This window comes from Solanum dulcamara, chromosome 4, assembly GCF_947179165.1.
Source record: "Solanum dulcamara chromosome 4, daSolDulc1.2, whole genome shotgun sequence".
Classification (NCBI taxonomy): Eukaryota; Viridiplantae; Streptophyta; class Magnoliopsida; order Solanales; family Solanaceae; genus Solanum; species Solanum dulcamara.
Genome location: NC_077240.1, coordinates 1,656,112 through 1,674,651, shown reverse-complemented (window position 1 = coordinate 1,674,651; position 18,540 = coordinate 1,656,112). Strand labels below are relative to the sequence as shown.

At 35.7% G+C, this 18,540-nt stretch overlaps 3 protein-coding genes across 7 annotated transcripts; 2 read left to right on the top strand and 1 right to left on the bottom strand.

Annotated features, from left to right (window-relative positions):
* Positions 1–1,388: 1,388 nt before the first annotated feature.
* LOC129885391 (arginine decarboxylase) lies at positions 1,389–4,235 on the top strand. Its single transcript, XM_055959652.1, has one exon. It carries the CDS (start codon positions 1,831–1,833, stop codon positions 3,988–3,990), a length of 2,160 nt encoding a protein of 719 aa, XP_055815627.1. The 5' UTR covers positions 1,389–1,830; the 3' UTR covers positions 3,991–4,235.
* A 1,574-nt stretch (positions 4,236–5,809) lies between these two features.
* Positions 5,810–9,701, top strand: LOC129885390 (NADP-dependent D-sorbitol-6-phosphate dehydrogenase-like). The gene is made up of 6 exons (XM_055959651.1): positions 5,810–6,447; positions 7,313–7,407; positions 7,507–7,624; positions 8,149–8,281; positions 8,832–9,051; positions 9,179–9,701. The coding sequence occupies exons 1-6, from the start codon at positions 6,315–6,317 to the stop codon at positions 9,407–9,409; spliced, it is 930 nt and encodes a 309-aa protein (XP_055815626.1). The 5' UTR covers positions 5,810–6,314; the 3' UTR covers positions 9,410–9,701.
* An 843-nt stretch (positions 9,702–10,544) lies between these two features.
* On the bottom strand, positions 10,545–17,985 carry LOC129885389 (polyprenol reductase 2-like). Of its 5 annotated transcripts, XM_055959647.1 has the most exons (8): positions 17,926–17,985; positions 17,295–17,435; positions 16,967–17,124; positions 14,312–14,658; positions 12,706–12,940; positions 11,141–11,239; positions 10,942–11,013; positions 10,545–10,837 (listed from the first exon to the last, which is right to left on the bottom strand). In XM_055959647.1, exons 2-8 carry the CDS (start codon positions 17,311–17,313, stop codon positions 10,733–10,735), a joined length of 1,035 nt encoding a protein of 344 aa, XP_055815622.1. In that variant the 5' UTR covers positions 17,314–17,435; positions 17,926–17,985; the 3' UTR covers positions 10,545–10,732. The 5 variants fall into 5 exon arrangements, with proteins under 5 accessions (XP_055815622.1, XP_055815621.1, XP_055815623.1 ...); XM_055959646.1 differs by lacking the exon at positions 17,926–17,985 and having other exon boundaries at positions 17,295–17,486; XM_055959648.1 differs by lacking the exons at positions 17,295–17,435; positions 17,926–17,985 and adding an exon at positions 17,221–17,290.
* Positions 17,986–18,540: the final 555 nt, after the last annotated feature.

Genomic DNA, 18,540 nt, shown 5'->3' with positions numbered 1-18,540 from the left:
CGAGAGCTTTATAATGACTAGTAATAAAAAAACCTAAACTCGAATACAATTTTAGAAACAAATTGTGTTTTCGAAATTCATTATTGTGTTCGTCTAACACAACTATTATTATTTACAGAATAACTATTATTTATACTAAATTAGTAAACAAAAAAAAAAGTAATTCAATATAAAATTTGAATCAAAATTACACATTTTTACTCGCATGATTCACGTTTGAGTTTATGACTTAGGGTTATGTATATTTGGTCCCACTTACGTTAAAAAGACCTATAACAAAAAAGAAAGCGCTACATGTATTTGTGTTTGTAGATAAGATATCCTACCCAGGCTCACTTAATTGTCTCCTTGCACTTATTTTCTAAACAACATGCAGTATCTTATTTCATTATATTCAAATAAAAAAATTATTTACACTCAATTTTTGAATTTTTATTAAAATTATCTTATTTATCGTTCTTTCAATTTTTAAATAAATTAGTTAAAACCTGTCTGGCCTCAATTCCCTAAAAACTCAATAAATAGCACATTTGATTACAAAAATCTAAAGGAACCTTCCTGTTCAAAACAACAAGAAGTAACTACCAATATCTCTTCAAATACTCACGATATTATCATACCTAACACGCTTACCTTATCTTCTCGCCTGACGCTAAGATAAAACACCAAAATGGTGTGCACTTCAGGCCACGCGGCAATCTTCCGCTGTCTATCCACGGCCCGAAAGAATCTCTAGTCCACTAAATAAAAAAAAAAAATATTCACTCTTGCCATTTTCCTTAGTATTGGGGGATGTTTGAATTCATTTTTTAAAAATGATTAATAAGTTAAATGTTATAATTTTTTATTTTTTACTACTTTTAATATTTTAAAGCATTTTTTGAATAACTAAACACTTTGAAAATTAAAAAAAGCTTAAAAATCAAAAATCACTAAAAACAAATCAATTTAAACATCCACTTAATTATTATTATTTTTTATAAATTTATTTCTAAGATTACATATTAATTATTATTTTGAATTTTGAGATTCAAATGAATCTATTTTTGACTGTTATTTTTTTATATATCTTTTACATATTTTAAATTATTGTAATTTATAATATTTTTTGTATAATTTTTAAATAAATAAATTTTATTTCAAAAAAATTGAAAATTTTATGTTCAAATTTATAATTAAACTTAAATTATTTAATTCTCAAAATTTAAACTTGTAATTATCTTAATAATCATTATTCGTAAAGAGAGTACCATAAAATAAAGAAGGAAGAGAAAGCAAAAGAGAAGAAAGTCAGGATACTTTAAATGGGCCGAAATATGGGGCCCACGGCCCAGCCACGGATTTTACCCCTATATAAAGCGTCGTCGCCTCATGCAAAACTCGCTCACTTCATAGTAGTTTGTTTCACGTTCTCTTCGCAAATTTCCATAACAGCCGCTAGGTTTCCGTCCACTTGTCTTCTTCTTTTTCTTCTCCATTCTAATATCTGTATGGTGTTTTTCTTTTTTGAATTCTAGATTTTGGGTTTGAATTCCTGTTAACCTTTAATTTTTCTGTGTTTAAATCAAGAAATTAATTTCTTCTGAAGTCAGGGTGGGGATTTTTGGATCGTGTAAGAGTGTGTTAGAAGGTGATTATCTTTTGATTCACTTCTTTTTTTGCTTCTTTTGAGGGGGTAGCCGGGGCCTCGGCCTCGGCGGGTTTTAATAGCCCCCAACTATTACAACATTGGGAAAAAATCATCAATCTGTACAAACCCTTTAAGTTAGTTTTTTTTTTGATTCTTTGATTCTTTCTTCTTCCTAAGAAATCAAACAGATCGGGGAAGAGATGCCGGCCTTAGGTTGTTGTGTAGACGCTACTGTTTCCCCTCCTCTCGGCTATGCTTTATCTTGGGATAGCTCTCTTCCCGCGCCGGAGTTATTTTCCTCCGGCGTACCTCCATCGACAAACGCTATTACCGCCGGTACCCATTGGTCTCCGGATCTGTCATCTGCTTTGTACCGGGTAGTTGGGTGGGGTGCTCCTTATTTCTCCGTTAACTCCTCTGGGGATATTTCCGTCCGGCCACATGGTACGGATACTCTTCCTCACCAGGAGATTGACCTTCTAAAGGTTGTGAAGAAGGCTTCTGACCCGAAAAATTTGGGTGGGCTTGGGCTTCAAATGCCACTTGTTGTCCGTTTCCCTGATGTTCTGAAGAACCGTTTGGAGTCTTTGCAATCAGCTTTTGACATGGCGGTTACTTCCCATGGCTATGAAGCTCACTACCAAGGTGTTTATCCCGTGAAATGCAATCAAGACAGGTTCGTGGTGGAAGATATCGTGAAATTTGGATCGCCATACCGATTTGGGCTGGAAGCTGGGTCTAAACCGGAGCTCCTGTTGGCCATGCACTGTCTCTCCAAGGGCAGTGCTGATGCTCTTCTTGTTTGCAATGGTTTCAAGGATACTGAGTATATTTCGCTTGCTTTGGTCGCAAGAAAGCTCCTTTTGAACACTGTAATTGTTCTTGAACAAGAGGAGGAGCTTGACCTGGTGATTGATATCAGCCGTAAGATGGCTGTCCGTCCCGTAATTGGACTTCGTGCTAAACTCAGGACTAAGCATTCTGGCCATTTTGGATCTACTTCTGGAGAAAAAGGTAAGTTTGGGTTGACAACAACTCAGATTCTTCGTGTAGTGAAGAAGCTTGATGAGTCTGGAATGCTGGATTGTCTTCAGTTATTGCATTTTCACATTGGATCTCAGATCCCCACAACAGAGTTGCTGGCCGATGGTGTTGGTGAGGCCACTCAGATTTACTCTGAATTAGTCCGTCTTGGAGCTGGTATGAAATTCATTGATATCGGAGGTGGGCTTGGAATTGACTATGATGGTACTAAATCAAGCAATTCTGATGTCTCTGTTGGCTATGGCATTGAAGAATATGCCTCTGCTGTTGTCCAAGCGGTCCTTTATGTTTGTGACCGTAAGGGCGTAAAGCATCCAGTGATTTGCAGCGAAAGTGGCAGGGCAATTGTTTCTCACCATTCAGTTCTGATTTTTGAAGCCGTGTCTGCTTCTACTACTCATGTTTCTCCACAGCTGTCTTCCGGTGGTCTACAATCCTTGGTGGAGACTCTCAATGAAGATGCCCGTGCTGACTACCGAAATTTATCTGCTGCTGCGGTCCGTGGAGAATATGATACATGTCTCCTTTACTCGGATCAGTTGAAACAGAGATGTGTGGAACAGTTCAAAGATGGATCTTTGGATATTGAACAGCTCGCCGCAGTGGATGGCATTTGTGACTTGGTGTCGAAGGCTATTGGGGTTGCTGATCCTGTCCGTACTTACCATGTGAATCTGTCAGTTTTCACCTCAATTCCTGATTTTTGGGGCTTCAGCCAATTGTTTCCTATTGTTCCAATTCACCGTCTGGATGAAAAGCCTACAATGAGAGGAATACTGTCGGACCTGACTTGTGACAGTGATGGGAAGGTAGATAAATTCATTGGGGGCGAATCAAGCTTGCCTCTCCATGAATTGGGAAGTAATGGCGGTGATGGTGGCCGGTATTATCTGGGGATGTTTTTGGGTGGGGCTTATGAGGAGGCGCTCGGAGGACTCCACAACCTGTTTGGTGGACCAAGCGTTGTTCGCGTGTTGCAGAGCGATAGCCCTCACAGCTTTGCTGTGACTCGCTCTGTCCCTGGCCCATCCTGCGCTGATGTGCTCCGGGCGATGCAGTTTGAGCCTGAACTCATGTTCGAGACTCTTAAACACCGTGCAGAGGAATTCTTGGAACAAGAAGAAGAAAAAGGTCTGGCCTTTGCATCATTGACTAGCAGCTTAGCTCAGTCCTTCCACAACATGCCTTACCTTGTGTCGTCTTCATCTTGCTGCTTCACTGCAGCAGCCACTGCCAGTAATGGTGGCTATTACTATTACAATGAAGACAATGCTGCAGATTGTGCAACAGAGGAAGATGAGATTTGGTCCTACTGAACTGCTTCAGTTTGTTTTAGTTTGTCATTGAGGTCGTCTGTTTTTTTTCAATAATCCCCTTCAGTTGGTGCATGTTACATTTCTTGTTTTAAAAAAGATGCAGTAGAAAGCAGCCAGGGGACTGTCTGTATTGCAGCTAAGCTTATGTTATTGTTGTTTAAAGGGGGCCATAGATAGGACCGAATCAATTTCATGTATGGTTCGGCCTCTTTTCCTCCTTATGTTAATGCATTTTGTTTTAGTATCATATGATGGTCCTCTCTTTGGAATGTAGATAAATAATTAGTGCTCTAATTGAAACCTCCTTGGATTTGGCAGCTTATGTGGGTAGCCAGGTAGGTGGTGATTCTTATCATCAAGACCATTTGTGGCTTAGATTCGTCAATGATAATGTCGTGCTAGTTGCCTAAATCATTAAGACTCTACTTTTCCTTCGTACAAAGGGGGTAGGTGGAGTTGTATCATTTAAGTTCTTGGCACGTAGCGACCTTGTTTAGATTATATTTTTTAAAAAAAGATGAATTTCTCAACCTTTTCATGGATGATGATGTCTTGATTTATATTCGGATGATAGCCTTTGAAACAGAAAAATAGTTGTGCTTTTTTGGTTTGGTAGGACATGGTGGTAAGATAACAAATCAGTTTTTTTGTTATAGAGTATGCTTTTATTTGTGCTGGTAAGATACGAATTGCCCCATAGGAATGAAGATAACAGATTTCTAGTGATGCTTTGTACAGTGAATGAGATTCTCTAGAATTTCTTATCGGCAAAAACAGTTGCTGTGTTTTTACATTGTTTCTTGTTTTCTTCTTTTTTGGACTAACAAAAAGGACAAACTGTAATGAAAATATTATAGATGGGGCTGTAGCTTATGTTTTTGTTTCTGCCTAATCAATCACACATTGGTTTTTAAGATTTTCTTGGAAAAGAAAAAATCCATTTGCCCTTTATGTATAAATTTAAGGCTTGTAACTATTTATCAAGTACATTACATTTAAACTGCGCTTTTTGAGGTCTTACCTCTCTACTTTTTTATTTACTTGGCAAACCTCTGGGCAAAATGACTATGAGGACTTACCTATTTGTTAATTTAGACATAAACCAAGTTCGCATTTGCAAATATTAGTATTTTTTGACAACCGTAGTCCATTGTATATATTATAACGTTTTTGCCTCTGTTGAATTTGAAAAATCATGAATCTCATTGACCACTATTTCTGATAGATCCTTTGCTTAGTACTCTATCATCAGATATACAAACTCAATTCATTTCAATTAGGGTTGTTCACAGTTTTGGTTAAAACCAAAACCAAATCGAAAATTTAATCAAACCGAATAAAAAACCGATATTTGGTTTGGTTTGGTTTGGTTTGATTTAGTTTTAAATTTTTGAAAAATCGATAATATTTGGTTTGATTATGGTTATAGTAAAAAATAACCGAATAAATAATCGAACCAAACCGATAATTATATACATAAAATTTATAATTATTTATATGTATAATATTAGCTTTTCATAAATAATTAAAAATATTTTATACCTTTTAATTATTAATTTAATTTTGATCTACTTATTTTTAAGGCTCATGTCTTAAAAGAATATGTTCAAGTCCAACAATCCAAGCCCAACTTTAAATTCTAATAAGTCGTAAGCACTAAGCAGCATATGTCCAAGTCCAACAATCCAAGCCCAACTTTTGATTATATTATGGATTCTCTAGTTAATTTAGTTTAAATATCTAATTTTTTCATTTTAATTGACAAAGTTGTTTGTATTTTGGAACCTTTGTTTGACTGTTTTTTTAAATCTAAACTGCGTTGCAAGTTTGGTCCACCTGATTTGCCATCAGCATGTCTTTCCCTCAATATGTAGCAACGTTCGCCCTTGTGGGTCGTGAGGAAAAAAGAGATTCATAAGAAATTTGAAGAATGTAGAGAGAGAATATTTGAATTGTCCTGGCTAGTCATAAATCGAATAACCGAACCAAACCGACAATAACCAAACCGGTGGTTATTATTTTATGTGGTTTGGTTATAGTTTTAGACATTTAAAAACCAATTAAATTATTTTAGTTATGATTTTAATCAATAACCGATCCAAACCGAACCATGAACACCCCTAATTTTTCAATTACTTGTCATTTTCCTTGACATGCTGGGAAAACTAATTGGGCCAACATAGAAAATTGGGAGCCCATAAACCTTCCTTTTAAGAGTATGATTTTGCAGGCCCGTATATATAAATCGAAGCAAAACCTCCATCATTGAAGCAAGCAAGTCCTAAAGAAAGTAAAAAGAAAAAAACAACAAAAATTCAGCAGAAATGGCGATAACACTGAACAGAGGCTACAAGATGCCGATTGTGGGACTGGGTGTTTGGCGAATGGAAGGAAAAGATATAAAAGATCTTCTCATCAACGCCATCAAGATTGGCTACCGTCACTTTGATTGTGCTGGTAAACTACTTTTTTTTAAAAAAATAATTATTTTACTTTTCACTCTTGATTAGATAGAAAAAGTTCCTCCATTTGGATTGCTAGCTGTATGTGATTCTGGATTGTACTTTTACTATTAGTATAAGTTATAACTAGTTGTATGACCATTGTATGAGCCCTAAAGCGAAGTTCAAAATATGTTTGAGCGCTCCGCCTATGTGCTTAAATGTGTCATCATCAAGTTTCTTAAGACATACTTTTCCTTGGCAATGAGCTTTTACTCAAGAGGCTATATCAAACAATTGATTTTTTACTTTATCATTATTTTATTTTTCAATTTCATTGTCCATATATTTGTTATGCATATTTATGATTATTATTCTTGACTAAACATATATATTTGCGTCCTTTTTCATTAAAGCTCAGGCTTGATTTTGGCTCAGCCCTTAAAGCCCCGATAGAGATTAGAACCTTTTTGTGCTTTTTGCTTTTGAGAACACTAGGTATGGCCCCTCCTTAATCATTTTTAAATAGAGTTTTGCTCCCTACTAGTAAATGGTTAAGTCCCAAATGAAACAAAAGGAATACTTAATAAAAATAACTAGGTTTCTTCCACATCTGCTTAAGCCTTGGTGGGGATAGTTATCACTTATCCGTACATCTGCTAGTGGTAGGTACCTGGTGGAACAAGTAAGCTGCCTGGACATACCCTTATGTTTAAAAAAAATGTTCAAAGATGTATGTTCATGTTAAGGTGGTGCGCGTTGTTACAAACATGTAATAGGTGTAATGCTACTCTTCACTGCTCAACTTAACTTTTGAATGTATCTTTAGCTACTAATATGTTCTTGGAATAGTGTGACCTGACATTTGGTAATGCTTGCAGCTGACTATCAAAATGAAGCTGAAGTTGGGGAAGCACTCGAAGAAGCATTTCAGACAGGGCTCGTGAAGAGGGAGGATCTTTTCATTACAACCAAGGTTAGTGCAAGAATGTTACTTTCATCTGTCAACTCAGTTTTAACATTTTGCTGAGAATTACATATAGCTGGCAATGAATATCGGCTCTATTTTTTGCAGCTTTGGAACTCTGACCATGGTCATGTTCTTGAGGCCTGTAAAGACAGTCTTAAGAAGTTACGCCTTGATTATCTGGATCTCTACCTTGTTCACTTCCCTGTAGCCACAAAACATACAGGTAAATCTTCTGGTCTTATTACCTTCGACTTCTTCAAACCTTTGTGCATTTATCTCTTTTTTTTTCATTTCCTTTTTTTGAGTAGTGATTGGGGGGGGGGGGGGGGGCAGAGTGGCAGACCATAACTTATGGCTGATATGGCACATTAGCTATTGCATTTTTATCATTCAGATCATGATTATTGTGCTTATTGCACATCTCACACTGAAGGATGTTGTGCATGATAATTGTATGTCAAAAACGAATAGCTGGTATTTCGACAATTATCCTGCTTGGATCAATGACACATAGTGATTGTGAGCTAAATATTGATGTTTTTTCTGATTTCCAATTATTTGGTGATTGACTTTAGACAACTGAAAACCCAGATTAACTACTCAGCAAAATCAATATTTGATTTCAATACATATAGTATTGATCTAAACATCTAGTAATTGATACTCAATGTTAATCTTGGCTCTATCTTGAAACCAAAGAATTTTCTCGACTTATGAAATGGCTCATTGTGTTGCTTATGCATTCAGGAGTTGGTACAACATCTAGTGCATTGGGTGAGGATGGTGTTCTTGATATAGATACCACCATATCATTGGAGACTACGTGGCATGCAATGGAAAATCTAGTATCCCTGGGCTTGGTTCGCAGCATAGGAATCAGGTAGGCTTACGACTTAAAAAGTTGTATCCCTTTATTCAGCTGCTATGGCCAGCAGATTCATTCTTCTGCTTATTGATACTATCGTGCTGTGGATAATCTTATTGCTGAAGTAAGGCATTGTTGACAAAAACCAGATGTTGTTTGGCCATTTAACTAGCAGCTTCCTCCTCTTAGTTTGTGTCGCTCCAATGCACTGACAAATACATAGTGTTTCAACAAAAAACAAATCTAAAAAAGGAAATTGAATTCTTTAATACATATACAAGCACTTTTTGAAAAATTGCATATTACAAATCATAGATTTAACTGCTTAGTATTGCTTGAAATGAACACATTCTTCTATAAAGTCCTTTTGTATACAGTAATTATAAAATTGTGAAAAGTCAGCTCTATCACGTACAACTTTTACATGTTTACTTTCAGTTATGGTGTATAACAACGTTACTTTAGGCGCAAGCAGTATGCCATCATGCTATGCTTTTAAAATTTAAATTATTTTTGAAACTAATGGTCTTTTATTCTTACTCTTGCAATGGGAATCGATGTGCAGCAACTATGACATCTTTCTCACCCGAGATTGCTTAGCATATTCCAAGGTGAAGCCTGCTGTGAATCAAATCGAGACTCATCCTTATTTCCAGCGTGAATCTCTTGTCAAATTCTGCCAAAAGCATGGCATATGTGTTACAGCACACACTCCACTTGGTGGTGCTGCCGCTAATACTGAATGGTTTGGTACAGTGTCATGCCTGGAGGATCCGGCTCTAAAAGTAAATCCTTGTGCTCTTACATTTTCCATATTTTGTGAACTGTTCTTCTGGAAGTTTCACAAAAATTTTGATTCATATTTGCTGGTTTGATGTAATTGAGGTTGTTTTGTATTACTTATTGCATCAGGGTCTAGCTGAGAAATATAAGACGACTGTGGCCCAGGTTATTCTGCGCTGGGGCATCCAACGAAACACAGTTGTGATTCCGAAATCATCTAAACTGGAGAGACTGCAGGAGAACTTCAACATTCTTGACTTCGAGCTCACCAAAGAAGACATGGACCTCATCAAAAGTTTGGACCGCAACTATAGGACCAACCAACCTGCAAAGTTTTGGGGCATAGATCTGTATGCCTAAAAGTTTCATGCTTCATGTCTCATTTTGACTCCAAAGGCACCAGGATAGGGTACTAAGCTACTTAGACGAGCATCTCATTTGAATATGGAAAAGTGAGTTTATGTTGACATGAGAGAGACCATTCACTGCTCTACCTATGATGTAGTTATGTTTTTTTTCATTTGGAACTTGTGTACCAAGGCTGATGGATGGCGTTTGAGTTTCTGGGAGTGTGCATTTCCCTTTTCCCCTGGGGCAACACATCTCCCATCCAACGACAAATAAAACTATCGGCTATTAAAATGCTGCGAAATATTCAACTCTTTGCACAATAGCTAGAGGTTGCAAATGGGTAGTATAGTCAAATTTTGGGGAATGGCCTCGGACATGGGTGGTCTTGATTCTTGAACTTTTGATCTCGCTTTCCGTTTGTGCAAAACTTCTGAGTTTAATGACTTTTGACTTTTGACCTTGAAGGTTCGCCCAAGGGACAAGCTCGGGGTGTTGGGGGTCAACCCACTTATTTTCAAGGTTATTTGGATGTAATTTCCTGTTTAGATTGTCAAAACAGGTCAAGACTTATTTCATAAGTTAGAAATTCTAACTTATGGTTTTTGGCTTTTTTTTGTTTTTTGTTTTAAAAACAAGTACTTATAAACATTTTTTAAATTTTCCCAAATACTTTAAAAGTGCTGAAAAATTGTCTTAAAAGTACTTAAAATAAATCAATTCAAACATACTCTTAAGTCTTAATCCACTTAAAATTTACTTGGGTAATAATTTCTCAAAGTCAAGATGGATCGAATAATAATAATAACCCACCCCATTCAACATGATTCATCCTCCCATCTGTTTTACTTGATTTTTGAGAAAATTGTGAAGAGTTAATATACAACAACATTACCCATAGACCATAGAGTGGAGGCAGACCTTACCTCTATCTCAGAGGTGAAGAATTAATATATGTTTCTTAAATTATTTGCTTAAAAAGTTTTTTCAATTTGTATAAAATTTTCAATCTTCAAATTTGATATTGTATGTGGGGTTTAAGTTGTATTTCAATGTGCAGGTTTCCATTCAATCTGTCAAGTCCCACCCATTTAAAGTTGAACAAGTTGGGCGGATTACTTAAAAAGTTAAAACACAAGGCAAACAATAGAAAATTATAGGTCAAACAGTAAAAATGATGACCTCTGTGATTTTATTTCTGCAACATCCACACAAATTTCATTCATTTATGTTAGATGATAGATAAAGCAACAGGAAAAAACAAAAGAAAAGGGAAACAATTCACATCTAGCTAACAGAACCTACATATATATAGCAGAACTTGGTCATTAAGCATTAATAAACAAATGGGAAAATAGCAAAACGATTCCTAGGATAGTTGTCAAACTTGTGCAGATACCATCTATGCGTTTCTGCTGCTACTAAGACAAGATTTGCCACCTGCAATTGCAACACGATGCATCACGTTGCAGAAATGAAATGAACACGGAAGATACAGGGTAGGAAAGTGGGGGTACTTCTCAAGATTTTGAATAGAGTTGTACCGTGAATCCCCAGAGTAGCCATATCGTGAGATCCGAACATCCACTAGCAACCACAAAGCCAGCATATATAACCTTAAGTACAAGTGAAAAGCAAAAAGGAACTTGTAAATTAGAGCCTGACAAAGATCTGTAGCTTCTTGTGTGTACTGAGACATGAAATAAATACTCCTACAACATTACTAAGAGAAAGAGAAATTACAATCTCAGCCAAATAGTGTGGAGATGAAACATATTGAAACCAATCACCATAAGGGACTACGTAATCATTACTGTCTTCTCTGTTCTCCCTCAATGACCCCTGATTGGCAATATAAAGATGTTATATCGCAATGATGAAGATGAAATAACCAACACAAGCATACAACTACGCCTCAATAACAGTCACAAACATAATAAAAGAATCAGCTGTCAAGTTCAAAGAGAAATAGCTTTATGTTGACAGGGAAATTTACTAAAGAAAATTTTAAGAACCAGCAGAATAAGTAAAAAACAACAGAATGAAGCAACGGACAGAAGTTAGTCAAACCTCTTATAAGCTCATGTACTTTTGTTGCACTGAATTTATCCAGCGTATAAGATTTATTTACATAGACTAAGAGGAAGTGAATAAGTTCGGTTATTCACCTTCATAGGCTATTGATTCAACAATTGTATTATCATCATATGCTATCACATCAACCTCACTATCTGTTCATCCTTGTATTTGCAATCTCTCGATGAGAATCAACCAAAAAGTCAAACCACATCCAGTAATAATATCTAGAGCAGCTACAGTTGTCAGGAACTCACAACCTCTTAACCGCCAATGTGCCTTATGAAAAAGAAGTAACTCTAATAGTGAGTCTTAATGGTGGTGAGATCCATCGCGGCATCGCCCATGCACATGTATCCACATTTAGAACCTACAAAATTCTTAAGGTCAAGAATCCATATTCCGAGCTTGTTCCAACCTTGACCAGCCTGGCACGATTGATATACTTAGCTTTAGTCCATTTCCGCACCTAGAAACTATGTTGCATAGATTGAGATTGAGATTTTCATATATTTTTTTAGGTGAAGGGGAGCCTTGGAGCAACAATAAAGTTGTCTCTGTTTGACTTATAGGTCACATGTTCCAGTCGTGGAAGCAGATACTAATGCTTGCATTAGGCCAGACTGTCTACATCAAACCCCTTGGGTGTGGCCCCTCCCCGGACCTTGCGTGGAAGCGGGATGCTTTGTGCACCAGGCTACCTTTTTTTTATTTGATAGGCAAATAATAGCCCCTGCTACATTTAGCCAAACAAAATCGCATGGAAGCAAATAAAAGGCAGTTGACTCTAACTTGAAAATCAGAAGTGCTCTTGCTTCATCTATTTAAATACGAGCTATCTCAGTCAAAGGATAGCTACTCTCAATATGCCACACTTATTTCGCGCTTTTTAACTTCAATTCTTGTAATGTGGTAATCGTGCTCTATTTGATGAAGATGGGTGAGCTCAAGTGAATGAGAAGGGCTTAAGAGACCAAAACCATTTGGTGACAGGAAATATGATCAATACTTTCAACAATTTTTAGACTACAGTTGAAACCTCTTTTAGGTTTTTATTGAAAATACCAGTAGCCTTTTTCGTTCCACGATATAAATTATGATAACTAATAAATTCTCATACAGAGGAGGTAGGGCACAAGAACAAGCACATAATGTCATAACCAAGTAACCAAAAGACACTCCTAACTTCAAAGACAAATCTGAATCTATATTCAATAGCACATGCCACTTACTAGAATTGCATGACAACGGCATTGATGAATCCAGCCCCAACAAACTATAGCTGCACCAATCCATGAGTACCATCGTAGTTGCATGAGAGGGTTAAAAAATTTCCACCAATCAACCTCAGTTGCTAGCATCCTATCTTTTCCTTTGACAATAAACTCTTGAATCAAACTCAACCCAAACTTGTATACCTCTGTAGCATGATTGCAGCAAAGAGAGATGGGAACTGCTGTATAGAAGCTTGAATCAAGAAAAAGGACAAAATTCAGCAAGTGTTTTGTCCATCTGACAACTTGGGGTTTATGTGTTATGGAAATTATAAGAAGTTAAGCACTAAAAGAGAATACACAAGTGTTGTCACCAAACAGGAAACGGGGGCTAAGACTTCTATAAAGTGTGAATCATTTCAAATAATTTACTATACAATTACAATGCAGTTTATCAAAAATAAAGCCTAGTTGGAAATTCTACATATAGATAAAGAATTTATGCTCCATAAAAAGATAGACACCTAATGCTCAAAGATTAGACCATTTTACTAGGCCATGGAAATTTTGATCAAAGTAAATATATGATTGCCAAAATTGAATTTCCTATTAAAGAAAAGAAAATAACACAAAAACAGGAATAACAGAGACACACGGAACACAACAGGAGTCGGCTGTACCCTTAGACAGTCTACTAGCAATCCACCATGACTACGGCAAAGAATGTTACTTACCAGCTAATAAAACGCAACAGAAATCAGTGTTTTAAAGGACGGGGGCATACTCATGGATCTACGGGGCGTACATCTCATGTATATTCAATTTTATAATTTTATTACTTAGAAAATAAGCAAAAGTAAAACTTTCAATGATTTTACAAATAAATTTTAATAAATAACCAATAATATAGAAACAAAAATATCATAATTATTATTTGAGAAAGGTAACAACTAACAACACAAAAAAATGATAATAGCCAAAATAATCTTTAAGATAAAATTATCGTACATTTCATATTTACTAGTTCTTCTCACCCTCAATTAATATTTGCACTAATTATTATTTATATATTTTAACGAAGAAGAAAGATAAAAAGTGTAAGAGTAATGACCAAAAAAATAATAAAATTGTCTCAGGTATATAGTGCTATGAAAGATCTATCCAATCAATTTAGACACGATTATCGAAAAAATTATTTATAGCAATTTCATTTTCTATACGAGTTTATTTATACATTTTAGAATAAATCACTATAACCTGAAAAGGCATGATAACATAAAATATAAATATCATTACACCAAACAACAACAACAACCCAGTAAATATCATTACACCAATAATAAAAAAATATAATTTAAAACAAAAATGGATTAAAAAACAAAAAACCAAAAAAAAAATTAACTTCTGGAGCGTACGTTTTTACGACCAAGACTTACGTTTTTAAGCCCGAGGCTTACACCCCAAATTCTAGGACTTACGCCCTATGGATCTACGCCTTTAATTTGCGCCTCGGAGCGTTTTTGATACCGTCCGGCCCGGGGGCTCGCCCCGAAAACGTTTTTAAAATACTGACAGAAATATGGAAATATTTACGAAAAAGAGACAAAATGAGATACCAACTTACAATAAACCTGTGAGGTAGCCGGAAATGTGCATCCTGGCTGAAGGACTATATTTAAACACATATATTGACTCAAACAGGCGCCGCAGTACTTGAGCTTCCATTAATAAAAATAGAAAGATCGATACAGCAATCCTGCTTCTATGTTCCTTTGATGTATGAGAACTGTGCAAAGAGAAGATACGCGATCCTCCCGTCAAGTGGCTAGCAATACTAGAAAAAAGCAATGGTTCTGAGATCTTTGCCATTGTACTATAAGCATAAAGCCAGGTTGCAGCTAACAGAAGTGTTGTCCAAACAAAAGCTAGAATATAGAAGTGAGTGAAGAGTTTCTGTGGAACAGAGAATTTCTGCAATTGAACAAACAGGCCAAAAAGAGTTTCAGGTCAATAAAGTTGTTGCAGAAACTTTTTATTTTTTTAAAAGTTGCAGAATTTTTCATTTTCATAGAAAAAAAGCTATTGCCATAGAAGAAACAAACTGATATTTTAAATAATACTAGTCATTATCCATATAACACAGTTGTGCATTGCAACTACAAACTTACTTTATTTATACAAGTACTTTGAGGGTCAATTCTATCTTATACAAGGGTTGCAAATACCACATTCTTTAGCTCGTAACATGAGATAAGTGATCATATAGTTGAAATAAAACTTTGCAACAAGACACGTCACCAAATAATTCAAACTGAATTTTATTTCAAACAACAGAATTATTTTTACTAAAGTTGAATGGATAAGTGCAAGGCAAACATGTCATGATAGAAGACACACTAGGATCAAGAAAAATATATTAGTGCTTCAGAAGATGGAAACCTACCAAAAGAGAGAGAGAGATTCAATGAACAAATTAGTCAGTGATGTCACAAAGTTCTGAAAGTACATTTTCAGTATTCACCAATGTATCAGTCAGACAACTACCAAAAGTTGATCAGTACAACACTCTGCTAGTAACATTGAACCAGTTCAATTTGATAGGGATTGTATCCCTGAATCTTCACAAGCCATATTCAAATTAAATCAGTTTGAATGGAGGTTGTCTATCTGGTTCAATGAAGATGATTTAAAGATCCTGCAGCATCGGATACGATCAACACCCAATTTCACCCCAAAATCACGTGTTAACATTTGTATCCTCCTCAGATACCCTTCTAATTTGCTTAGCTCCAGTACCAGCCTTCGGGGGATCAGACTGTATAAAAATAGAGATGTTTCCCCTTGCAGTTAGATAGCAGGTCAGTTGACCTGAGATCATAAAACACAGAGAAACTGCCAAACTCTGAAGTCTCAAATAACTTATCAACACTAATGATTTCTTAACAAGAATTATTTGATTTCTCTGCTGGAGCTATGGACCTCCTATCAGCTACTCTCATATGTGAGCAGCCTCCATCATGTCTCATCCCACTGCGAAAAGCCCCATGCATCGTTGCAGGATACTGTTTATAGTTGCCTCACCTGCAAAGAGAACTCACTGTCCAACACTTTCAGCAAGGACATAGTAATCATCTGTGGAGGCTCCAATTGCAACATAGGAATAAGAGCAATATCAGAAATGATCCTGTCCCCAGCAGATTCAAGAGGAATATTTCACAAATTTTATTGCTGGAGCAACAAGAAGTGCTCCCCCTGAGAGCAAAATTCTAACTACAGAAGAGAAAGAACTCACGCCTCAAATTCGATTCCTCATTTCCTTCAGGGATAAAGCAATTAACAACTTCATGTTATGAGGATCATCCTTGTCGGAAAACACCATCCACAAATTGGACATCAACGATGCATTAGCATACTGCAAATTAGCAAACCCCAACCAAAAGCATCTGCTCTTGGGGATCTTCAGCCACTTTGTTCACATGCCTAAGCGCCTCTGACAGAGTACCAAATAAAACTTCTACACCCTTAACCTCATCCAACATTGCCTGCCTTAGTTTACACACCCTAACTAACAATTTTTAAACAAAGCTTCAACTTTAGAACAAATATCCAGATTCACACAGTTCTAACGTTTAGCAAGAAGACACCAGTCATCTTCTTTGTTCGATTTATGCCACCATGTAGACCCTTCCTTCAAGAACAACAACCTCAAAGCCTAGAAATCAATTTCCTAGCAGCAATTAAACCCTTAGCCTTGTGCCAATGACCATTACATTCCCCTTATGAACATCTTCAGGTGGCTTAAATCTCACTTCTTTAGTCATGGAGCTAAAACAATTAAGATACTAATTACTATGCTGTAGGAGAAATTGCAAGCCGAACTAACAAGTTCTGTGTTCAGCTTGAATGGATTACAAAGCATGATCTTCGATTGTTAACATGCCAGAATACAGTTAAGTTCTGGAAGTCGTGACCAGTGGGGTTGGGAGTCTGAAACAACAGGTTCGGATGCAGTTTGAGGAGGGGAAAAATATCCATTTGTCATTTTAGTTACTATTGTATTTTCAGAGAATTTCATCGTATTGTCGGATTATTCCGGCGGATGCCCGGAGGCCGTTTCAAATGGGGAATACAGAAAGTTGAGCTAGTCGTTGGGTACGCTGTTTCTTTCGGTAACCGAAACACCACACCCACGACTAATAACATTGATTCATTTCAGAGAAAAAAACTAAAGCAATTGAACTATGCATCGCAAGAAACAAGTTTTCGAATGAATACTTACATTTGACGAAGACTGCATAATCTTGCCACGCTTAGCAAACCCTAGGACGAATTGTTGAAAGAAACTAAGCTTGTATGAAGGAATCAAAGCGATAACAACGGGCAAAGTCGCAGCAACCCATACAGCTCTCAACAGGGTGACCAGCCCTAACTCCATTTCTACAAAATCCCACAACCAAAAAAAAAACAATTTTTAGTTCAAATTCACAAGTGGGGTTTCCAAATTCCTACTTATTATCAACAATATAGAGTTACCAGAACTGGATGAATATAAAAAGATACACAAACTTTAATGAATTCACGGGGAAATGAAGGGAAAATAGGGATACCATATAAACTGTGGGTCATTGATGCAGTGCCGTGAATGATTGGATATGCTATGCTTTAAGGCTCGAAATTCAAGAAAACTTGAAGAAGAAGAGAAGATTCCATAGCTATTTGCTTCCTCTACTGTTGAAATTCAATGCTTGCTGTGCAACAGTGGAAGTGTGAACTGTAGCGAGAAAAAGCTCAAAATAGTCCTTTTATCTCTTAGAGCCGTTTGGATTTATTAAAAAGGTAACTTTTACGTATGAAGTACTTTTAGAACTTTGAAGTGCTGAAAGTTATTTTTATAAATAAGCAGTTGAGTTTTTGGATAAAAGTGCTTATGGTGTGAATTTTAGGGTTAAAAGAATAAAAAAAAGTAGTTTGGGAATTTAGTTAAAATATAAGGGATATAAAAGTAATTTTCATGGTCAAAGAAAATGACTTTAAGCACTTTGGAAAAAAAAAGTTAGAAATCCTAACTTTTCATTTTTGACTGACTTTAAGAACTTTATGGCTTAAAGTCAGCATTAGGCAAATACGTCCAAAAGCTAAAAAGGGCTTTAAGTTGGTTTTGACCAACTTAAAGCCAATCCAAACGGGCTCTTAGTTTGAATCAAAGTAATCCTTATATTTTAAGATGGAGCACTGTACGTGGCGAATTCAGTATTTCGATTCAAGGTTCAAAATATATATAAAGTAAAGAGAGTGTGGCTGTGAAATTTAATATCAATTTTAACCTATTAAATTTTAATTCATTTAGTTATTCTGTGTTTAATATTTTTACTACTTTTTTCCCGCTACATTCAGCCCTTTCTAAATTTTATTATGCTTTTTTTTTCACTTTACAATATTTTATTTTTTCTTAATTAATGTCCTTTTTATCATATATTATCTTTGAAATTATAACTTTCTTCAAAAAAAAAATTGAAATCTTTATCAAGCACAAATAAAAATCTAATATTAATAAATAAATAAATAAATCAAATTGATTAGTCAAACACAAATTGTTAATATACAAAAATACTTTGATAAAAAATATTTTTCATTATAACAATTTTTTGAAATTTAGTCAATCAAGCTATTAGTTTTGTTATTTTTCGCTTTTAAACATATTTATTAATAGTACCCTTTTGTTATTCCATATTATATCCTTCATAAAATAATATAGAATTTTTCACATATAATTATGCAAATATTGTTCATGAAAAAAATTAAAAGAAACAGTTGTGTTAATTAATTATCATCAAATTTCAACCCACTCTTATA